Source organism: Poecilia formosa, unplaced genomic scaffold, assembly GCF_000485575.1.
Source record: "Poecilia formosa unplaced genomic scaffold, Poecilia_formosa-5.1.2 Scaffold58, whole genome shotgun sequence".
Classification (NCBI taxonomy): Eukaryota; Metazoa; Chordata; class Actinopteri; order Cyprinodontiformes; family Poeciliidae; genus Poecilia; species Poecilia formosa.
In genome coordinates, this window is record NW_006799997.1 from 54,567 (window position 1) to 79,580 (window position 25,014).

The window sequence follows — 25,014 nt, forward strand, 5'->3', positions numbered from 1 at the left end:
TTTTTTTCCCCCTCTTTTTTACTGTATTTGCCCTAAAAATTAGACTAGATTTATATGTACTGTAAACTACTATAGTGGTTTAGCATTTCAAGTTTACGCTCAAAAGAGCTTTACAGTTATGGGTAGCATCCTCTAACGAGAGATTTGGGACTCCGCTCCAAACTTTGACCAGTCTGGAATTTTCTCTGGCATTTTATGTAAGAAACTTTAAAAAACACAAACATTAAACAAAAGTGTCCCAGGAGTACTTTTAATTTGGTGATTTTTAACCATAGCAAATAGTTTGGAAACTACTGATTTACAAAAAAAAGCAGTATTTGACAATACTTCCTTTGTATAATATTACATATTTGTAATAGTTTCTTTAAAGTCTATAGTTAATGGAAGTTCATACTCTCAACCTTTTTTTAAGAATATTTTGTCATTCTGTTGGGAAAACTATTTGATATTGACAGATTTCATTTTGAAATTCCATTTTTCAGAAAGCCATTTTCTCCAGCTATAAATACTTTTTCGACTTTGTGTAATATTCAAGTGCAGGTAAAATTGACAGTGAACGTCGTGTTCAAATGTGTTCACTTCTTCAAATTACTTTACCTTTATGAACTCATAATTGTCACTTCTGAGCTTTCGAAGAGGGTAAACAAACTTTCAGAATTCAGATTTCTAGATTTTTATTATAAGGAGTTAACTTCAAATCTTAGAGAAATAAACAACATGTAGCATAAGAGTCTTGTGCCTAAATAAATCTCTTGATAATAATATCCATCTAATTTTTTTAGATTTACTTGTAATGTTTCCATGTCTCGTACGGTAGCCTGTGTTTCAGTTCAGAGCTGGTTGTTGGGACGACTTCAAAGCACCAGGCTACACCCTGTGGTTAGCGTAAAGTCAGACACACCGCCCGGCAGACTGCTAATATGTATACAACGCTCTGTAAATCTAAGCCTGGCACACGCCCTCCCACGTGCCCAATCCCATTGAAGTTCATTATACAGACACGTTTCCTTGGAGTCACTGCGTCCCTCCGTCATACTGCACAGCGCTGAGCCTCTTCACTTCCTTCCTATTTCTGCCGTTTTTTTCCTCAAAACTATTTTAAACAGGCCTCTCAGGCATATTTCACATATGAGGAATTTCCTGTGTTCTGCTTTTATCAGAGAGGAACAACTGTCCAGAAGTAACACGCAGCAGGCCGTCTTCAGCCTGGAAGTGTTGCAGGATCAGACATGCATATGTTTGACTGATGAGACAATATGAAGACCCAGAAGGACGGGAGGAAAAATGACTTCCAATCCATACCATTGACTATTTTGTCCATTTAGACATTTCAGGCAATTTGTCACGATTTAGATTTTTGCCAGCTAGTCTTTTGCATTGTGTGATGCTCACTTTTGACTAATGGACCGCCTGTTATTTGCTCTCGGCAGTAATTGCAAACTAAAAAAGCAGCGCTTTCATAAACCACTTAGTCTTTTTTTTTTTTTTAACGCTCTTGGGAGCTTTTCACAAACTGTTGCAGTCGTCCCCCTTGAGCAATAATGAATAGTTTGGCTGTCATTGCGCCTTTCAGAAATAATTGCGACAACATAATGAAATCAACTGTTTCTTTTCCATAAATATTGTGACCAAGAGAATTAAGCTTGTCTGTAATTTTACAGTCAAGGTAAATAATGTGCAAAACTCTTTATTAATACTAATTCTGTCATAATAAAAAAAATCTATTTACATAAGGGTACATAAGTTAGACAAGACCTTTGAGGATGAATAATAGTTTTTAAATCAAACATATAATCTCTGTGTTTAATTATTTGCTTTTGTACACCATTGTTCGTAATCAAGCCTGCACAGAAGATGTAAGTTGAAAATAAAAGGGTGCCAAGGACAGATACCTGAGGTACTCCACAAGTCTACTGAGTAATTAATGATGCACAATTAATGTAAGAGTAAAGATGAGTTTTTAATAGCAGTAGCTGTTAATATCTTTCTATAAACATTAACTATGCCTATGTATTACCAGTTTTTAGCCAAACAAGCCTGTATTCAGTTTGTAAAACACTTCAAACTCGTAGTGTGAAGAAAGATTGTTAAAATGTCTTTGAGACTTTCGCTTAGTTTGATAAGAACCTTTGAATGATTGATAAAGTGAATAAAACAATATTTCTTTTTTGGATTTTCCTAGTGTTAACATCTGCATAAAACGGATAATAGTACTCTGTTATTCTAAATCAGATTAGCTCAGAAGTGGAGTTTAAATGAAGAGTAAAGGGTACCAAGGACACACACCTGAGGTACTCCACAAGTCATCTTAGTTTTTGATGACAGTAGCTTCCAGGGTTTTAATGGTTTTCAGTTTTAAAAGTAAAGCTCCCACAAGGTCAACTTTCTTTCCCTGACGCCGTGTCTTCTGCAAGTGACACTTCTAAATAAGTTAGAGGATTGAACAAAAACTCATATTTCAACTAATAAATGTTAAAATATAAAATAAAACTGATTTTAAGATTGGTACTTAGCAAGTGGGTCACAAAGCAAACCCTTCATGTGAGAAGTCTTTCAAAATAAATAACATGTTTTTGTTGTTTAGCTCATTCTTTCAGTTTTACCATCTAGCAACATGATAGTTTTGTCTAAGACGTCTCAGTGAAAAATATTTATCTTGGAAAAGCTATTTATCTTCACCAAAGCCGTTGGAGATATTTAGTTACTCTAGCTGTGATTAAAAGGAGGATTTTTGAAACTTTTTGTGATGAATTGCAGCAAAATCAAACGGTTTCGGGTCATCTTCTAAAATTCTGTCCCAAACACTCCTAAAGCTGAATAACAAACAGTAAGAAATATGAGGGAAAATATTATTTGTCAGTTAATAATAAATAGTTTGGCCATGGTTTAAATAGATTTTGAGTGAGAACGCATGACCTTCCTGTACTTAGATGAAAGACCGTAACTGATGAGAATATTTGCCTCCTGTGTGCTCTGGGTATTTTCTAAGCTTTGAACAACGCAGTGCAGATCTGGCTAACTCAATCTTTCAAGTCTAAATTAAATCTAGCTTGCTTTAAACAAGCCAGCAGTCAGATGAAGGTATTTTTCCATCCATTTCTGACCAAAACAACTAGCAATAGATTTTGTGCTGCTGTCCTGTTTAAATGCATTGATCCAGTCCCCATCCTGCCTGCCAGTACGGGAGATTACAAGCTTCCAGTCTGGGTGACAGCATTAGTACAGGGCCAACTTCAAGCCTTACAGTCAAACACACTGCAGAGAAGCCAACCTCTGCTGTTAGAGAACACAACATGACATTAAAGTTTGTCTCAATTACATCTAATTCAGACATAAAGCAGGTTAAAATGTAATAAACTTCATTGAACCAGCTTTCTAAGCTCATTAAATGAAATACTTTTGTACCAGAGCACATCGTTTTTGGTCATGATTATACCCAATCATCCACTTTTATAAGTGGATGATTGATAAAACATGGCTGTAACCTGGTGGTTAGACCATGTAACCCACTGTGTTTTTCTACTCTGTTTGGACATTTAATGAGTTTAAGTGTTTTCAGGCTTAGAAAACTGTGGAAAAAGAGCTCAAGCATGTTTGTTTCTCCATCCATGCATCATCCATCCACCCAACCAGTGGTTTATCCGTCCGTATATCCATCCATCCAACCATCCATCCATCCATCCACCCATTAAAATGGTCCATCCATCAATCCATCCATTTCCCACTGTTTGTAGTGTTAGCAGGTATTTAACCTCTGACCTCCTTGAACAGGACAGGGAGTTGTGTAGATTGGTTGTTACTTTGACTTGAAGGATTCGTTTTAGTCTCTGTGGTTTCTGTCCGGCTCATTGAAACTCATCTGGAGCTAAAGCTGCATTTTCAGACAGTCTGCCTGAGTCATGGTTTATCAGGTGAGGTTTGGTGACAGCTGGACAGGCTTTGTTTCGTCTTCTCAGCAGTCCTCCGTCCTGCCTGAAGACAGAATGAGGTGCAGTATTAGTCAGCACCTTTCTGTGTTCCTGTAGAGCAGCTGAAGCGTAATGTGTTGCCCTTCACAGAGCGGCGATTGTATTTCAGCCTCTGCAGCACTCTCCAGTAAGACTTCTGGACATTTCTATTGATTGGTTGTTTGGAGAATTTAGGCTGTGGGATCAGACGCCCAAAATGTTCTGATGTGCAGGAAAATGAGCCGGCCCAAATCTGGATGACAGGGTCATCATACGTGGATGTCAGGGGATGATCCAGTCAGCTAATCCAGATCACAGAGGGTTGGGGTCCAGCCAGGGCCAGACTTTCCTCTCCAACTCATCCCCAGCACATCAGCAGCTGGCCTTGACCTGCAGGTCTGCTCTGTTTGTTGACAGTCCTGTTATGTTCTGGCAGATTGGCATTAGCACTGCTAGCATCTGCTGGTTGGAGATTAGATGTTAGCTGCCACGTTTTACTTTCCATCTGGTCTTGATGTCTAATCGGCAGAGACGGGCAGAGGCCCAGAAGATGTCGGGACAGAAACCAGATTTTCTGTCTTTCAATACCTTCACATTTCTTCTCATTTTTCTAAAAAGGTGGCATCGGACTCTCACTGTTTTAAACTTGTGCGTTCTTTAACCTCAGTGCTGACAGCTTGATTATAGTCTCTCACCAATGGCTGTTTCTGACAAGCTAATAGAGGATGTGAAACAGCAGGTCGGCCATTTTCTCTCTCTCCCTCTAATTTTGAGGTGCTTTTGGAGGCCGTAGGACTGCCTCCTTCCTGATTCAGTGTCACGTCAACCTCAGTGGTCTCTTGGTGATGGATGATGAAGTGCAGAGTCTCTTAACTTCATTCTTGACCTTACAGGTTTGATTTGGTGGCTCAGGCTGCCAGCTACTGAATAGAAAAAGCTAAAGCAAAATGTTGTCTGTTTCAGTCTTCAACAGAAAATATTTCCAAGAGCTCCTGGTTGTTGTTCCATCGGCAACATTTTCCACCGACACAGTTTCCCTCTTTAGCAGTTGGGTGGATTTTGGGGGCAAACCTTGTTCAGGCTGCAGGTCAACAACTGAGATTTGCCATTTTTACAGGAGTTAGCATTTTACTTTCTAGATGTGTTTGTTGTTGGTTGTTACAGTGGTGTGGGTAAAAGCAGATGTAGGAGGTTTCTGATGAATTTTAATTTTTGAACAGCATGAGTAATCTAAAAGATGACCTCATCTATGGAGCTTCAGCTATGAGAAACTAAGAAGCTTCTATTGTTGTTTGGGGAATTTTCTGACCGTCCAAAGTCAGAGTCTGAATAAAATGATAAATTCATGCAGCTCTTCTGCTTACATGTTGGCAAAATAAACTCGAGTTTAAACTTCTAGTTGTTTTAAACTTTTTAATTGTTGCTTTCACCACAGATGTAGCCATGTTTAGGCTAGCATCTTGTAGCCAAATCTTAATGATAGAAGATCAACACGTCTTTCATGAATTGCGTTTTCTCTTGTCCGTCTTATTGTGCAAAGTAACTAAGAGATCTTAGTATTCATTTGGCTGAAACAATGAGGGAAAAAATAGTTTTTTGTTCCACTGGCCACTGCTGGTTTGGTTAAAACAACACATTTTTTTGACAATTTAAAGTCCTCACATTAAAAGTTGATGAATTTCAACAATGACTTTTCATTCATCTTTCTGTCGATTTTCCAAACTAGTTTCAGCTGGTGACAAACCAGCTCTGTGTGTTAATAAAGGTATAAACCAGTGGAGCTGAATCCTCAGGGTTTTTTTCCACAGTTTTCTCTCGTTCTTCCTCCAAACTTCTGATGCCTCTGCGTTCATTTCCTCTAACATCTTTAGCGGTGCAGGTGATGGATAGCTGCAGCACGGCCGGGGCTCTATAAATAAACCCCCCTTCATCTGGTTTGTGGTTGCAGGAACGAGCAGGACTCTGCGGCTTGCAGTCCTTTCTGGGTTGGATGGTTTGCTTGTGCCGCTGCAGCCTCTCTCTGCAGCCTCTCTCTGCAGCCTCTCTCTGCAGCCTCTCTCTTCTCTCCCTTTGTCTGTGCTCTGCTGCAGCGCCCGGCCCTGCCTGCAAATGAGCACCATCGACAGAGCGATTATTCAGCACAGGGCAAGCCCTGCACCCCATCCTGCACCTCGCGTTGCACTCCTGCCGCATTCGTTGTCATGTTTGGATGCTTCCCGCGTTCAGAAGAATCTGAGCGCCTTCAGGAGCAGAAATGAGAATAAAATGCTCTTTGTGGAGGTTTCAGATGCAGACAGAGGTCTTTCATCTGTAGACCCAGTCTCCCCCCGGGGGCTGGGTGAGCCTCATATCCCTTTCAAATATGAATTAATGTCTAAAACATGAACATGTTTCTGGTGCTCAGACATGGCTGGAACCCAGCATCCCCAACCCCCATCGGCGTGATGCTGCCTTCAGCCCCAACTGTTGGTGTGTATGGTGGAGGGGATGTGATTGGCTCTCTCTGGTTTTGTGTGTGTGTTGGTGGAAGAAGTGTGTAAGCTGCAGCAGTGTGCTCTCGCCGGCTCCAGTAGCCGGCGTAGAAAACATCAGTCATCCCAGCGAGAGCGCCGCTGCCCTGATGACTCCGTCTCCCGCTCCTCTGCCTCCTTCTCATCCGTTTATTTCTTCTTCTCCTCTCTCTGCAGAAGCCGCCACCCGCCGGCCCATTCAGCCCCTCGCTGCCCACGCCAAAAACTGGACCCGCCTCACCAGGTAAGCTGCTAAAAGCAACTGCGTTCAAATCATCTAGAATATGCATGTAAATCCCCCCACCCCCTACACTTTTTGTCCCTCAGGGCTTTCTTTTCTTCCCACCTTTAATTTCAAATCAATATTCCTTCTTTGTCCTCTTTCTTTTGTTTGCAGAAATTCAAATTTCTCAGGATATTTGCAGCTATTGAAAACAGTTGAGCTGATGTTATGATAAGCCCAGGGTTGGTTCTGGATTTTAATTTATTTATTTTTTTGCTGACCTTTAGTCTTTGAGACGCTCTCTGTCTAGACAACACAGATTATTCAGCCACTAGCGTGCCGTGAGAGCATATCTCGGGATATCTAACACCATTAGCAGCTTTATTTTCGAGACATCTTAGCTTGTGGTGCCATGTGCCGGTAGCCAGTAGTTGTTGTTGGTTTCTCAACCAGGCCAGGCGACACCACGGGACACGTCAGACTGTCTGTTCTCGTTGGCAGAGCTGGCTGTCAAAAGTTCTCCATCGGTTCGGTCAGGGTGCGCTGTCGAGCAGGTGGTGTATGCTGCTGATGAAAAAAAATCACAGCAGCCTTCTTCTTCTCTGGATATTCCTAAGACTGTGTACTGTTTTAATTTGTACCGTAGGAAGACTTGTTTATGTCTTTGTTCTGCTGTTTTTAACCCTTTTAATGAAGGGCGTCATGTTTATGGTGGTGATTTTTCTTCCCTATTTGTTGATTTGAGCTGTCGGTCAACCTTATATCTCGGTATATTTGACCCTGTTTGAATTTATATGACAACACAAAAAACCAGCATAGCCGCTGTTTACAGGAGTTAGCATGTCAGTTGGTAAAATGAATAGCTCACAGTTTTAGCTTGGATATTACAGAAACGTAGCCAAACATTGTTTTAAAACAATCTGCAGCATTAGGTAATAGGAGTTAGCATGCCTGTTGCTGTCAGTAAAATAAATAACCCGTGAGCAGCTAACTCAGCTAATAATCAATTGGCATATTTTTAGCACCCCCATGTAGCCTAGCTTAAGGGGAAACGGTCAAAAGTAATATTATGCAACACAAACCACAAACATTGATTAAACACAGTCTGATTGTAGCATGTTTGCTAACGTAATCAGTCACAATGACTTGATGAGTTACAGCAGTTAGCATATCTGTTGCTAATGTAACCAGCAACAGACATCGACACAAGTCTCCTATCATCAATAGCCTATCTGCTGCTTAGGACAACTTTCCAAAAGGTAAATGACAAAAAAAGACAGTAACTGTGAAGCACGGTGGTGGAACTGTTATGGCTGGTGATTGAGTCTTTCCAACTTTCAGTACTCTATTATTTTGCCCCTAGGGGTCATGTGAGGCAGTGATTATTATTCGGTTGATGATGGTTGGGTATCAGAACATGGAGGGTTGCGTAACGACAAAGATGCAGATTGGAGTTGTGCTGAAATGTGGTGGGAGGATTTTAACTGGTGGACCATGATGCACATCGCCCACATCGAACTGCTAAATGGATATCAGCTTGTTTTTCATCACATTAGAAGCACTAATTTATATTGTTGAGAGGACATTTTATCTGTTTGGATCACATCCGTGACTGGTCGTCTACTGGGTCCATCACATGCTCACCAACATGACGGCCCGCGCCCCCGCCGCACCCATTCTCTGTCTGTCTCTGTTTCCGTCCGCCTGACGGTTGCTGGGCAGCTCCCAGGCGAGCCGTCTCCTCTCCGGAGACCGACTCAGGGTGACATGCAGGACAGAGGGGGGCAGCGCGCCCTTCCTCTGCCCTCGTTTTTAGGGATGGAACCAGAGGCCTGTCCCCCACTTCACCCAGCACGGTCAGCCCAGGTTGTTGACGTCTGCAGCCGTGGGAGTCGGCTACGACTAATCACCGTTAGTCAGCCCGGGCTTTGAGATCTGGACATGGAGGTGGTAGGAAGATGCTAAATGTGCAACGCAAGGCCTTTATGAGCGTTTCTTTCCTGCCGTTCAGACTCCAGCTACAACTGAAGCCCGCTCGGCGAAGGTGTTACACATCCTGGAGGTGGTGAACGTGTGGGAAGGTGGCAGAGCAGGAAAGCAGTTCTCACACCGCCTGCTGATGTGGAAACTCAACCACACAGACTTCTTTTACATTTCTGGGGATGTTCCCTCACCATTCATCACCAACAAAATACTTCTGTACTGTAATATAAAATGTTATTAGTGAACGTAAGGTCATATCAGCCCTGATGCACTGGTGGAGGAAGTGTCATGGTGAGGAGATGTTTTGAATTTATGTGTTTTTGTTGATTCTTCAGCTCTCAATTATGCTTCATATGACAAATATCAGAGAAACATAAACATAACTGTCGTTTTAGAGCTTAAATGCTTTGCATGGAAGTTGCTCGTTAGCGCCCTCATTCTGTTTGGAGGTCATTTCATGCCCAACCTGTCAGGATCAGCTAAAATACAGCTTGGTGCTCACATTCCTGACCTCTAGAGAAGTTCATAGGAATGAAATGTCTGCCTCCAGGTTTCATTTCTCCCCGCCTGGTGGCAACATGTTGATTGATGGATGGAAAACATTTTCATTCGGAGCCGTTTTGCCGCCCGTTTCCACATTTTTAAATGCAGCTGTTGCCTTCGGGGCTCAACAGCCAGCACCTGCTTACGCTCGGTTTTAATCTCCATGCTTTAAGCTCGCAGATTGCATGGCGGTCGAGCTGTAGAGGTTTCTGATTGGATGTAGAATATTAAAGGACACTTGTATGTGAAATGATTTCCTGAGTGGAAAGTTCAGGACTCAGACCCAGATTTCCCACGGTTTGCTGTCCTAAACAGGATATTACTGCAGCTCCTGACCCGAGGTTATGTCTGACTATAGGATCCAAAGTTCCTCCACACACACCTAAAGAAAGGAAGATTCAGGTTTCCACAACTTTTAGCTCCACACTCTCCTTCCTGGTTTTACTTAATTGGATGGTATTTGGGTTCCTGTGTGTGATGTATAAGATCATCTTTTCTGATTTTTCTGTCAGTCTCAAATGTTTTAGATCTTGAACAGACAGTAAAAAGTAGAACCATGGTCTGGTATTTGGAGCTGCTTCACACTGAACGACACATACAGTTTAAGATTATTTTTAGGTGAATTATAGTAATTTAAATTCTTGTTCCTAATTTTATCCCTTCAGTTCTACAGTTATGTAGTGCTATGACACTTCTATTTTTAATTATATACAAATTCTTCCTGGAAAAATCTTTGTAAAGTCCTCCAAATTAGTGTTGCCTGTGCCTAAATACTTTAAAGTTCTCATGTCCAGCTTTTTTTCTTTTTTTTTTTTTTTGGCTAATTTTTTCTAGGGTTTTTTTTATTTATTTATTTTTGTATGCTGTTTGCTGTTTGTTCTTTATTTCCTGTTTCCATTTTTTAAAGCACTTTGTGTTGCTCTGTCAATAATAACAGATTCTGATATTGTTGTTAAACAGATTAAATTTTGTCTTCATATTTAATTACGGGTTGTGGTTTTTCATGCAGAATCAGCTAAATTTAGTTTGATTTCTCTCAGTTTACAGCGTCTGTTGACTCTTGAATAACATCACCATAAAGAAGATCCCAGTTCAACACACTTTGGTTAAAAACAGGCTTTTTAGGTCAAAAGTTCTAACATTATTTACGCTACTTAATACAGTAAAACATCGTTGAAGTTTAACACAGTTAGTAAAATTTCTGGAATCAATAAAACGTCTAAGACGGCTGTAGATTTTCAGATTCCCCAGACCTCTTGCCTTTAATGTAGCATCCTGTGTGTGTTTTATGGAGGTGTGTGTCGGCCTGGGGATGAGCATGTTGGGCTCCCTGTGTGTGGGGAGAAGGAGGCTGTCAGGGTGAATTATGGGTGAGGAAGTGGGGGTGACAGCCAACTTAAAAAAGGAGGAAGCTGGGAAACCTCAGAGGGCTGCTGTCTGATTTTTCCGACCGGACCCCCAGGTTGAACCGCAACACCGACCACAGCTGCCTCACGAGTCACGTTATCACCATAAATCCGCTACTTTTCTACATCATACCAGCTTTATAAAAAACAACTGGAAATGTAATTAGTACTTCAGTCTTGTAGTTTGCAATGGTGAAATACAAGGTTGATATAATAACATGGTCAGCTGTCATGGGGATGTTTGTGTCGTAGTACAACGTAGATTTAACATAATGCCATAAAGTACAATGTAGTTACAACGTAGTACCATGTAGTATAGTCCAACATAATAGAATGTGATACCATGTGGTGCTACAACGTAGCCTCCTCTGACTAAAATCTACTTTCAACATGGATTTTTCACAGTGTGAATGTTGTGAAGGATAACTGGCTTATCTATTCACATATTACAATAAAAAACAATTATAATTACAAAGAAATTTAAAAGAAAGCCATTGACCCAAGAATTGTACACTAAACCAAATAAAACTGTTGTTTTTGTCAGTGACCACGTCCATTTGTGGATCAGAGGTGTATTGACCTCAACCAGTCCTTCTGGTTTGGTTTTCGCAAACCAAGGTCGCGTCTAGATCCTCGTTTAAAAGCGTCGAGGAAAAGCAGCCACAGCTCGTTCCCTTCTCTTTCTTTAAATTTATTTTAAAAAATAGCTATTACCTAATTTCTTAAACATCTTTTCCCCATCTGCCCCCCCTTTTGATCCTTTTAATAAAGATGAACACAATTTTTCTGGTCAGTGGAGCGCTGAGATTAAGATTCATTTCCTGTTTCTCATTCCTCATGAAGAGCCGATATCTGTGGATTAGCTCGGCCTCTGACCTCGTTCTTCATCCGTCGCTCTGCTTTCTGCCTTCTCTACAACCCATTCATCTCTTGGAGGAAGAGGAGCACATGGGTCAACACGACGCGAAAATGGCTGAAAATGCTAAGATGTTCGACAAGGAACGTTTTCTAGACTTGATCACAGTTGACGAGTCACTCTGTGTGATGAACAGAATTTGATACGATAGACCTTGAGGATCACTGATAAGAATGTGGGCATCAAATTATCAGCACAGCTTCCTGTAAAAGCTTCAGTTAATGAGTTTGGAGATGAGATGAGACGTTGCTTAGATACTCTGTGTGATGACAAGCTGTGGGAATCAGGGAGTCGGGGGGCGGATTCCATTTCTGGAGCTTTGACAACAGAAACACAGAATGAAACGCCCCAAAATGATTCTGGACTTTCATAGAAACATTTAACCCTTGTGTGTCTGATGACTGAGGCTGACAAGTGATACGGGTGTGGGGTCGGTTGGACCCCATTTGTAAACACAAGGGTTAAATAAAGAAATGAATATTATTTTTTGGATCTTTATGAAGAAATGGAAAACCTAGAATATTTTTAATGGTGGCTAAACAAATAAACTTCCTTCTGCTAGCACTATTCAGAATTTGGAGCCTAATGATGGATTGGTATCAGAAGAAATAAGCTGTTTTCCAAGTAATTAAAACTTGTGAGAACATTTGGAGCTAAATCATAAGGGGAGTGAATTACAGTTTCAATGTGCCTTCTGTACTCTTGATTTAACCGAAAGCCTCAAATTCCTCGTCTGTATAAAACGTATTGTGTGAAAATAGACAAAATTACCGGCATTTGTATGCATAAATTGTAAATGTAGAGATAAAACTGCTTACATGAAAGTCAGTGGGTCCGTTAGGACACCAATGATATCACAAAATCCAAACTGTAGTTTGGCAAAAACCATGAAAGTTAACAACAACCAGGTGAGAATGATGAAGTTCAACTTTTTACCTCTTCAAACTTTTTGGGTTTTTCTATAAAGCAGGTTTTTTATGTAATATGTTAACACTGCACAAGGCATCACTACTTATACATCTATCATATTTCCAATAGAGAAATGTTTTTATGTATTTTACATCATTTAAATTGTGACAAATGTGAGTTTTCCTGTCATTTTCCAGCAAATGGAGCAGAGCAGAATGAGAGAACAGCCGTTTACTGTCGCTGTAAACAAATTCTTTGCTTTGGTGCTTCTATTCCTGTAATTTCCTGATATTTTAGGGGCAGGATGGAACCACAAATCTCTCTGTGTTTTTCCCTCTCTTCTTTATATAGTAAGCTTGCTGTTCTGGCTCGGCCGCCATTGAAAGAGAAATTACTTCCTGCTGCACTCTTTTCTTCTTATTACAGTTGCTTTCCTTTTATTTATCACACCAAGCAGCTTCCCTTTGGAGAATAGTTTGTCTCTGTCTCTCTCTTTTTTTTTTTTTTTTCCTTTTGCGCCGATAAAAGAAAATTCCTTAAAAATTTGCCAAGAAGCAAAATAAATCTTTTAGCTTTGGTTATTCCTCTAATTTGTCGATCTCGATTCATAACAGGCAACTGTTTTCACATGTTAAGTTTATTGAAGACAAATCATTTGGACAGTTTTTATTTAATGTAAGAAATCATGAGAAAATGTCTCATACCTCTTCCGTGCAGTAAACTTATCAGATTTGTGTCTCCTGCCAATTATGCATGAGATGTTTAGTAAAATCCATACAAAGCCAATGCTTAAATATGGCCCCATATGGTTTAGATCAGAGGTGCCCAAACTTTTTGAGACCATGATCTACTTTTTCTCTTTGGTCTGGTAGATCTGCCACATGACACGAAGATATAAAAATTGTAAATGAAACTCTATTGACTTATTTTATATGTGAATATACATCAGTTACAGCAGACATTAAAGTAATAGAAAACTTCATGCAGTTTCTTCCTCAGTGAGATTCTGACACTGGGAGGAAGTTGCTGGTTTCTCATAGTAAGAAGCTGGTTGCAAACCAGAGGCCAGCAGGCATCAATCAGTTATGGTAGATCTAAAATTTGGTTTCATGACCTCAACGTGAGAAATTGCAGACTGATGGGAGGAATCAAAGAGCACTGATAAGTTAAAAGCACATCTTCTGAAGTTGGGATATTTTTCCAGAGGTGTCGCCTCAAACCAGATGTTGGACTGGATTTTATTTCAGCGTCATTTGTGAACCTCGGCTCCTCATTTCCAACGTCGGAGCTATGCAGGTTGAAAAAGATTGTCATTTTGGAGAAAGTCTCAACATTTCCACAAAATAAGAGATGAAAATGAATAGCACACACAGAATAGCACAACACCTTGTTGAAACAATAATGAAGTTAATTATTTTTGTTGGATCATTAATTTGAACACATTTTGTTGATTTTTATTTATTTATTTATTTATTTATTTTATTCTTTATTGAAGTTACAAATGTGACAGTGTGTGTCTGATGAGAGGGCATTTGCAAAAAGGTGAAAAAAGTGCGACAACTTCACCAAAACACACATCCACTGGGCGGTGCGGAGTCGTATAGCACCGGCAGAAATCAGCTGGTCAGGGGTATCTGGATAGTATCTTATTATTTCAAGATAATTCATTTAATTTTTTTTTTTTCCCAGAAGGGCGGAAACGGGCTTCCGTAAGCTTCACTGCACAGTGACATTTAGCTTACAGAAAGAGTGCCAAGCTGCCAAATTAACAAAATTAAACTGACCAATAACATTTAGCTTTAGGATAGACATGTGTTTTATCCCCCACAGACTCACACAGTTATGCGCTACGTACAAGATGTTTTGTCACAAAATATTTTTTTTTTATTCATAGTGCCTGTTGGGTAATAAAAAATCCATTAACTTTTTTTTTTCATTTACTGTAAGAAATATCACAGTGCGATTTGCAGTACTGGTCATTGAATTGTGAAAGTGCTCCTAATTTATCGTACAATTTAATTTGTCGTCTGTGAGCTACTCATTAATTAATTGATTGGTCTACTGTTAGGAGGCAAATTGTTTTTGCTAGTATGAAATAAAGAACAAACCATGAATTAGCTGCATCTTAGTATAAGCCGCAGTGTGGGGAAAAAAGTAACGGTTTATAGTTCAGAATTTATGGTATATTAAATATATTAGATACTAAATATTACCAGACAAGGAGCTATAAATTAGATATAATTTTCTTTTTTTACATTTGGCTCCAACTTTTTTAGTAAAGTTAAGAGGTTAAATCAGGAAAACATAAAAACCACATAATCATCTGCTAATAGTAGAATAGTAACATTTGACTTTTCCTCGCCTTTTTTCAAATAGTTTTCCTTCTTCGCTCATAAATCTGCATCCTCCCTGTTTGCAGAAACTCTTTGTTTGCAGAATTGTATTATTGTCTTAATGCTTGTTTTGACACCTGAACCTCCCTAATGATCCTTTCACACCCTGTAATGCTAACAGGATGCTCTGCGTTCCACCTCCTTACAGTTTCAGAGCTACACACGGCTGTCTGTCTTTGAATCTTGGGCCAAGATTTAACTCTTTCATCCTCTGGATCGGCCCCAAAGGGCCAATCCAAGACTTTAACAAATCCTAAAAACAGCTCACTGGAGCCGCTGGTCTACTTGGCACAGGAAGGATGCTTGTAATCACTTGTTGGAGCAAAATTACCATCCCTGCAGTTGCCTTGGAGACTCTCCGCCAAACCTCTGCTTCTCCTTTTATTAGTCTGTTGTGTTGCTGAAGTTTGTCTTGATGCATTGATGAGGATTTCCAGCTTCTCTGAATACTAATAACACAACTCAGTCAGGCAGATTATGGCCTGAAATGTTATGGTGGTACTAATGGCATTCATTTCAAAGTAAATTACCATAATAAACAAAAGAATAAAATGGATCAAACTTTATTATTACATTGTTTTGGTTGCGACTTTGTTACGATGAGTAATAAATGTTGCTTACAGGCAGAACTGAACCTAATGCACGGCTCTCTGCAACACAAGATGAAAGCGGAATGTGTGGAAAAGACTTTAATATGATTTAAGGCTCACCAGATGGGATTTGGTTGTTTGCGCTTAAAGTTGTGGATAAATTAAATAGGCCTAGGCTTGCTTCTTCAAATATCTAACTATTGTTTGATGATTCTAATGTTTATTTCCCTTCGTTTCTCATTTTTATCTTAGGTCTGAGCCAACAGTTCAACGCCATACCTTCCTGGTTCAACAGGCAGAGAAGCTCAGCTTTCAGCTCAGGTAACTTGGCATCACAGGTCGAGTGGATTCAATAATAAATGGTGACTTAAATGTGGAAAATTAAAAATAATATGAAATTCCAGCCTCCATTTAGTTATGAAAGCAGAAATAAAATCTTGACCAATAAAATTGTTGCTTCTGCACTGCAGAGCTAAGCATTATAGCTACGCATTAAGTAGCTAAGCATTACATAGGTAAAAGTTACGTTGCGGAACATCATGTAGCTAAACGTCATGTAGCTAAGCGTCATGTAGCTAAGCGTCACGTTGCTGAACATTATGGAGCTGAACGTTACAAGACTAACGTTCAGCAATGTTTAGCTCCTTAACGTAGCTAAACATTACGGAGCTAAACGTTACACAGCTAAACGTTAAACAGCTAAACGTTACGTTGCTGAATGTTGCATAGCTAACGTTCAGTAATGTTTAGCTCTGTAATGTAGCTAAACATTACGGAGCTAAACGTTACACAGCTAAACGTTAAACAGCTAAACGTTACGTTGCTGAATGTTGCATAGCTAACGTTCAGTAATGTTTAGCTCTGTAATGTAGCTAAACATTACGGAGCTAAACGTTACACAGCTAAACGCTACATTGCTGAATGTTATGTAGCTACACGTTGGTGTTCAAATGTGGCCCACTGCCAGCTGCTTCATTCAGCTCTACTCTCTCTGACATTTTACTCTCACTTTTCCCATGACTCACGGGGGCCGCGGGGGTCGGCTGGAAGTGGCTACATTCAGCCAGATAATTGGCTTGGCTCTCCATATGTGTATAATAGCAGGGGATTGTGCTCGGTTTGGGCTGATGTCATTTTGACCCACAAAAAGCAGTGATTAAGTTAAACTCTGGTGTTCCAGTTTAACCCCAGCTGGGTTTGAAACGTTAGTTACATGACAGGACGTTTCCTGACCAACCTGTCTGTCCAGATCAGCGGAGTCTTGAGAGGACATGGAAGGAGGTTGACATGATGACAACTCATTTTCAGATTACATATAAACTGTCGAAGTTATTTAAAATATTTGAAACATACTCCACGAAACCATACATGAAAAGGGAAGTTCCACTGTATTTAATTATTGCTCTGACCAACGTTTTGGAGAGAAGCTTTTTACTTGAGACATTTAATGACTTAAGGTGTTTTATAGAAATTGTTATTGGATGTTAAATTACATAATATTATGAGTATTTAATGTTTACTTATTGTGTCGTGTAGATGGTTCTTATGGAAGCGTTTAACTGCCAGAGCTCAGAAATAAATTTGTGAGCAGTAACTTGGTAAAACGAGAAAACATTCTCTTAAGATTTATGTCTCATTAAATCCAAAGTATCTTTTTTATTTTGGTAAAAAAAAATATATTTATACTTTTTTTTTTTACCAAAAAAGTATCTCTTTTGGTGGAAAGGTATCTCTTTTTTTGTATAAAAAAAAAAGTAACAAAAAAAAAAACGGCAATAAAAGTATCTTTCTATTTCTGTTTTGTCACACCAATACCTCTTGGAATAAGAAACAAGAAAAAGGAGAGTCATAGTGATCTCCATTATGTTTTTTAAGAAGTCGTAATCATTTAGAGAAGCATATTTCTATATCTCATTGTAAAAAGTGAAAGTTTCTCGTTATGATTTATATAAAACTCCTCATTTTAACCAGTTTTACATTTTGCTGTTGTGTGAAAGTTTCTTATTTTGACAAGATATGAAACTCTCCTACATTTTACAAGAAATGTTCTTGTTTTGATGAATTTTACATTTTGTTATAAGGAGAAACTGCTCCTGAGTTTAATTGAACCTCTGTCAATTAATCACTTTAAGTTTTTACCTTTATAAATCAAATATCTATTCGCTACTTACTTCACTTTATGTTTTCTAAAACAAAAATAGACTCTGAAACTGAAGTAAATTCAAGTTAAATGTACACAAATATGTAGGTGATGTAACTATAAAAAATGTTTCTTTCTTACTAAAACGAGTATTGGATAAACTGGATAAATTTTGACCACATTATAGCTTGTGGGTTTGAGACATTTGATCTTGAGTGATAAATTGTGGGCTTTATGAGCTTTATGTTGGCTTTATTTCGATGTTATGCAAGCGGTCATCAGTAACACCAGCGCATCGACTGGTTTAAATGGCTCCTTTCGTGTCAGAGCAGTGGGGAAGGAACCCCGAGGCGGCACCGCGCCCAACACGATCCACTGACCTATTTCTGGATGGTCAGAGTCACTCCGTTCGCTGCTGCCGTCCTCTACCATCCACTGACCTCCGTGACTCTATGTTGTGGCATCACTATGGGAACAATGACATCGCTGGTGTCCTCTGAAACGCTTACTGGTGGTACAGACATGGAAGGAAAACACCAACTAAAGGCAATAAATAAGCTAAGATGAAAATATTTACTGCAACAGTAAATATTTTACTGTCGCAGGTTCGCCAGCTTCACCCTGGCGACCTGTCCAGGGTGACCCCGCCTTCGCCCGGAACGTTAGCTGGAGATGGGCACCAGCAACCCTCCCGACCCCTCTAGGGACAAGGGTGTACAGAAAATGGATGGACGGATGAAAATATTTTACATTTCAGAGATGAAGAAGAAGCCAGTAACAACGCTAAAGTTTGGAGGGTGAAGTGTCATGGTTTGAGGGTGCTTGAGTAATATATGACATTATCTATAAAAGTAAAACTGATGAAGAATTGAACTCTTAACAATAACCGTGTTTCCATCAACGTTTTTTTTTTTTTGTTGTTGCAAATTTTGAAGTATCGCTGGTCGATGGAAATGGCAAAATTTTAAATAACTTCAGCAATTTTGATAAAGTTTTTACGCTTGCTTTGATGTTTTTTTGCTTTTCCAAAAGAAGAGTTCATTTGCAATAGCAGAAATGGAAACACATTTATCAAATGAGTTCTAACAATAGATGGATAAATATTTTATTGATCCCCAAAGGATGGAAATTTGTTTGTACCAGAATAGACAACAGGAAGCATCTCAGTGGCGTTAAAGTGATTGCTCCCATATTCCTGGTATTTCAGTGTCTAATCTTTTCTAAGTGTGGGCCCCGGCCCCATGCTTGTGAAGGCAGGCTCCAGTGCTTACAGTTTATTCACACTTCCCTGACAGCACTCATTATGCTTTAATTCTCCTTTATGTGCTACTGAGTCAATGAAAGCTAATCTGCTGCTGCGGGAGGAGGAAGTTGCTGGTCTGGCTTAAATACAGGATAAATAATCTTGTAGAAAACTCGTTTTAATCAAGGAACGGTTTATTGCTTTAATTTTAGATTTTAAAATGACGTGGAAATATCATTCATGGCTTCATCAATGAATGAATGAATCCTGCAGAATAAGAAAGTAGTAACAGAAGGCAGTAACATGCAGTCTTGTTATAGTTGCGGTAAGTCCAGACAGAACGTATTTTATTGGGTTTTATGTGAAAGACAAACACAAAGCAGAAGGATAATTGTGGAAGGAAAATGTTCCAGAACGTTGTGTTGTTGCTATTCTGGAATGCAGTGTTTTTGATGTTGGAAGGTTTTTTATGTATCTGAATCAGATTTTTTTATTATTATTGAAAGAGCTCCCATTCTTAGAAGTATTTAAAGAATTTATGTCTGTCTTTATTTCTGTAATTTGACAGTAATTGATATTGGATACATTAGATGTAATGTTTTTTTTTCTTTAACCTTCAGTTAACATTTAGATTTTCCATGCTCTTCCTGTTGTTAGTTGTAGTTAATTCATTGCATAGATTCATTTGATTTTTGAAAACCAGTGAGGTTAGTTGAGATTTTGAAGAGGCTAATATTAGCTACAACTAACTGGGAAACGATTGATATCAGAGCTATGGCTCTCCATCCAGGGTGCCATCCTGTCAAAGAGAGACAAGAAAACATGAAGGTCAGTTTTCCAGAACAGGATTTCTTTTGCTTTTTTAGGTGTTCAGTAGTTGAAGACTGAAGAAAATGTAGTGTTTTTTCCTGGTGTTTCAAATGAATATGCACTTCATGTGATCATTTCTAGCTTAAAATCTAAAGTGCCAAAAAAATAAATTGAAGACAAACTACATTATTTCTCCTGTTTCAACTGAGTGTGCTGTCAACACACTTATACATAATTATTTTAGGTGCCAACACATCAACAGACCTGCTAACGCTCACCACACAAAGTTTCACCAAGCAGCTTGAAGTCTGAAGCAGGACTAGTTTACATTCACTATGCTGACTGGAGTTTTTCCACACTAAATCAAGGTTTGCAGGAGAATGCAACTTGGAGTTTGAAGGTTACATCGGACCATTTATTGTATTTATTGTTTCTTATATCTATTTCTTTATTTTTCTGCTAAACCTTACCTTAGGACCGAATGGTCCGACTGGTGGAGGTTGTCGGACACATTCAGCTGCTCACACACAGGATTAAGGCCAGGTTGGCCTACAGCGGAGACAGGCTGCCGGAGATCCTGCCTCCTAAATGGATGGCGACATTCCGACGTGAGCGGTGCTCCGTGGAAGCACGAAGGCTGACCCAGATCCGGGCGGGGCTGGATTAGGACCGAGGTGGGGGGCTAATGGGGAGAGGTGAGGGGCGGGTGGGCGGAACAGACAAAAGAAGAACCTGAAGCCTCTCTGGCTTAGCGTAACTTCTCCTAGTTAAAAACCTGCTGGTGTGTTGAAGACGGAGTGCTACGACGTGATCAGATCTGACAGTTGTTTGGGACTCGTAGCCGTGTCGATTTAACCCTTTAGTTCAGTGGCGTAGATGCTGACGTGCTGTAGACTCTGAGATAATGATGAAGATCACAACATAGCCAGGCTAATTTGAAAATATCCACCCCATCAAACTACAAAGACATCTTAAAGTTGATGTAGATTTTACAGAGATAATTTCCACTAAAGTTCTTTTTTTTTTTTTTTTAGTATTTCATGTTGCAGATGGTGAAAGTACAGAGAGGGGCTGGTAAACAGCTGAAAGGGAGCAGTAAAAAGGGCAACGTCAGCTCCAGTGAACAGCAGGATGACAGGATCTGCTTGGAGAGCAAGGTTTACAAACCCAAACGAGGGTAGAATATGATTAACATAAGTTTTGAGTTTTAAGAAAAAGACAGGATAAAGGTCAAGCTTTACATTATTTGTAATAATTCATAAATCAACACTATATCATGATTCTAGATACAATTCAGAGAATAAATACTAAGGTACTTTAGACTTGAAGGTTAATAATAGCTACCTAAAATAGCTAATCCCAAATATTCAGACTACTTGTCTGAAATTACTTTTTATATACAATTTATTTAAACTTCAAATCAGATAATAACTATAAGTAAATTCCTGAAGATGTGTGTTAATCACTATAATTAGTCTGCAAATTTAATGAAATAAGTTAGACTGGTTAGCTAAGTAGCCTAGCTTAAAGCTACGTAGAAACAACTCGGTTATCTGAAAACACACAAATTACTCAAAAGGGATATATATTACATCTAAATGTAAATGTATACTTCAATTCTGAAAAGAAAAAGTGTGTGTCGTGGTAATGAAATGAGTTTAAAACCAAACAAAATGAAAGTCGTGAGTTAAAATAGCATTAAAATGTTGTGTTGACGCAAGTGAAAGAGGTGAGGGTCAGTTCACATTGTATCCAACGGCAGGAGTTCAATGTTTGGTTCAGGAGGTTCGTTCAGGTCAGATTCCTTTAATCCTGTTTGTGTTGACTATAACAGCAGCATGGCTCTCTGCTGACCGGAGGGATTTAAACCCGTAACCTCCAGATTCCTGCAGAGAAACCTGCTCTTTAAGGTTTTCAGTAAATAAAAGAAGATTTTCCAGGGTGTAGCTTGCAGAGTGTGTCGTTCGATTTTACCAAAGCAGCAGCGGCAGCAGGTCAGTGTGATTCCAGGCTATCTTCCTCCTTGGCAGCAGCTGCGCCCCGCCCTGCCTTCCTTCTGACTGTGCCCTGGGCTCGCCTCCTCAGCCTGTCTGGGTGTCACTGGGTCCGTCCTGACTCGGCAGCAGCAGGAAGCAGGCTTTATTAGCTTTAGTCTGGTGAAGAGCAATGAGCTGCAGCTGCTTGGTGATGATGATGATGATGATGATGATGATGCTAGCCTTCTGTTAATCCTGTTGGAAAATCACCATGCGTTTGCCTTGGGGAACAAAAGGCTACATGATTAGAGAGTTAGATACTTTTGTTTGTATTTCTAATGAGTAGAGATGATCACTGGGAGCTGCTGCTGTGTCGTTTCCTGCTCCATTGAGGCTCATTTTACTGGTTTCTGCTCGGCTGAGGGATGTGAGGATCCACTCTGCACATGGATGCTGAGACAAAGGCCAGACCAACAGCTCAGTGCAGCCGCTGGCTCCCCCTGGTGGCAGGTTTAGTGTTGCTCTGCAGAATGTGCTGTAGATTTAAAAATAAAGTTTAAAAAATTGGTCAGAGTTCCTATTTTTTTTGTATATATCTTTGTATTTTTTTTTTTTTTTTTTGCCACGTATGGTATATGGTATCTGTTCCTGAACTGAGTTCCTTTTTTTATTTTTGCTCTGATTATTGGACATGGAAATAGTTGAAAATTCAGGTATGCCTTTATTTTATTTTATTTTTTTATTTTGGCATGTTTTTTGGGTGACGCATGGCCTCTTCCTCCCCCTCCTCTTGTCTGTCCCTTCTCAGATCCAGTAGGTGACCCTCAGGCAGGTGGACATGGCAGACGGCAGGCAGCCAGAGGACCACTGGGCCGCCAACGGCCAGGAGAACGGAGAGAACGGCTACTCATCCTACGGCTACCGGGAGAATGGCTACCACGCTGCGGCGGCCGCTCCGCCTCCAGCAACAGGTAGGGGGAAGCTGCATGCTGGATCTTGTGGAGCAGAGCAATGGCATGATGAGACGAGGACAATAAATTAATCAATCAATCCACCTAGCTGTTCTCATCATTTTATGACAGAAAACATTAAAGTTCCTCATGAATTTCTTCAATCCAACAGTAGCTGAAGAAATAGCAAAGGACAGAGGACAGAAAAGAAAGAGAAGACAGAGAATAGAAGAGAAGGAAGAATGCAAGTTAGAAAAGAATGATGACATAAATAAGAAAGGCAAGAAAGGAAAGGATGAAATAAGACCTTTATAAGAAATGAAGGAGGTACGACACGAGGTAAATGATTGGAGGACATGAGAAAGGAAGGGTAGAAGAGCAAAATGAGGAAGGACACAAAGGAAGGGAGGAAGGAAACGAAGAAGAAGTCAGGTGTAAGGGTATCCAGGTAATGAAAACTCTGAGGTGTCTTTCCAGACTGCGTAGGAACCTTTGAGTTTCCATCTGCCAGAGTTAGTTCTCCATGTCCGACACAGGGCTCCCCAGAAGTCTTCACTCCTCAGAGTTCGTCACATTCTGTGTCATTCCAGCTGTGAACTGGTGCACAGTTGTAAAGCGGAAGGAAAATGATGGAGGAAAAGAAGCAGGAAGTTCCACTGATACTTCAGTTACTGACTTCCTGTTGGTCCTCAGGATCTTCAGATTGAAGTTTCAATACTTCCTTTTTTCTTTTTCTTTTTTTTTTTTTTTTACAAACCAACTAAACTGAACTAATTAGTTCTCAGTTGGATCCAGGTCTGGGCTTTGACTGGACCATCTTCTTTTTGAAAAATGAATACTTTTCCTTCCCCTTCACAATTCTGCTCTACTCTGTGTTGGTCTGTCACATGAAATCGTCACCGTTTAATCTTTGGAGGTCGGTATGAGAAGAATATTGAGCATTTCTACACTAAAGGAGTGTAGAAAGCTGCTCTGATTCATCCGTCATCTCCGTCTTTCCATCCATGTCCCGTCTTCCTGCTGTGTCTCGTCTCTCTCTCTCTATGTCCCTCTGCAGTGGACGACTCGGCCAACCTGCCCCCCTCCCCTCCTCCATCTCCATCCGCTGAGCAGACTGGGCCCCTGGCACAAGGTACACAGACCTTTAAGGAACAGCCTCCTTCCAACATGCAGGATGTGACATGTGGTGAAAGTAGCAGAGAAGTTCTCCTGGTCCTCAGTATATACCACTCTGTCCTGGTCCGCTCATAATCTGGTCCATTTGACCAACTGTACTCTAGTACCTCAATCAGTTATTAATAATAATAGTAATAGTGACAACAACTCTCTTCTTTAAGACCTATCAGTTTCTACTGGTCTGCTTCTCATCGTCAACAGCTCACTGTGTTCTTTGTTCACTCAGTTCGTTGATTTTTACCATTCGTCTTTTTTCCCCCCCGCATTACCAAACTGGTTCCAGTACTAAAGTGAGTCATAGCAATGGTGCTTTCAGTTGAAGCCACCATTTCCAGCCAAAAACTACTTCTTCTGTCCCAACACCAACTCAGTTTCCTGTTTCCACGCAAAGTTAGCTTAGCTTTCAGCAATAAAAACACCCACCTAGATTCAGCAGCAAAAAACTGAAAGACTGGGAAAACACTAAAAAAATGATATTTACAGCTCAATTTATGGGTTTTTAAACCCGTGAAAGAGTTAATAAATTCTATCAGCGGTTGTAAATCTGATTAGATGTCAGAAATGTTGGTTGGTAAATGTTGTAACTAAAGATTGTCATTTAGAAAACGGCATTCTATACATTTAGACACTCATATTAGGGTAACAAATCAAATCCATATTGCCATAAATGTTATATTTGCAAAATATAATGTTTTTGCAACGTTATATTTTGAGTTATGCAATGGAGAGTCTACATCGCATAACCCAGATTGCACCCATCTTTGTCTCCATCATATTCAACTATGTCACGCTAGTTTTAATGTCAGCCATGTCTCATCTGTGTCTCCCTTCCCCGGCTCAAAGAGGAGAAAGTAGAGGTTGTCAGTCAGCGGCCTCCAGTGGAGGAAGTGGCATATGAGCAACCAGGAGACTTGCACATAGAGCAGACAGATTGTTTAAGGGAGTCCCAGGCTTTGGGTTACCAGAGAACCCAAACACCTGAGGCCGTCAATGGAGGAGATCACCACAGTGAACAGAGCCCAACACAAACAGGTGTGTGGGGTTTTGAAAACAACATGAGTGTTTGAACAATGGACTCTTTCCTTGTGCATGACCCTCTGGTGCTCTGCGATGGGTACAAAGCTGTCGGCTCTTGGTTTTTCTAACTTGTAATGCAGCTCAGGCTTCGCTGCCAGCCTTCCCTGCTGCTTTGTTGCTCTGGACTTTGTGAGCTTCTGCTGCAGTTCTTAGAGCTGCTGTTTGCAAAATAATCACGTGACATAGCATTTTGATTTTGTGCTTTGTTTCATGCCTAACACA

At 40.0% G+C, this 25,014-nt stretch overlaps 1 protein-coding gene across 18 annotated transcripts in view; it reads left to right on the top strand.

Moving 5' to 3' along the window:
- The first annotated feature begins 6,459 nt into the window (after positions 1-6,459).
- LOC103139183 (microtubule-associated protein 2-like) overlaps positions 6,460-25,014 on the top strand; it is a 31,891-nt gene continuing 13,336 nt past the window's right edge. For 3 of the 18 annotated variants that reach the window (XM_016672280.1, XM_016672283.1, XM_016672282.1), the window contains exons 1-5: positions 6,462-6,701; positions 15,673-15,741; positions 22,398-22,560; positions 23,597-23,671; positions 24,559-24,747. In XM_016672280.1, the coding sequence (XP_016527766.1) occupies positions 22,428-22,560; positions 23,597-23,671; positions 24,559-24,747 (397 nt within the window). In that variant the 5' untranslated portion in view covers positions 6,462-6,701; positions 15,673-15,741; positions 22,398-22,427. Of the gene's footprint in view, positions 6,702-15,672; positions 15,742-22,290; positions 22,303-22,397; positions 22,561-23,590; positions 23,672-24,558; positions 24,748-25,014 lie in introns of those variants that run through there. The other 15 variants (XM_016672285.1, XM_016672287.1, XM_016672288.1 and 12 more) reach the window with 10 other exon arrangements.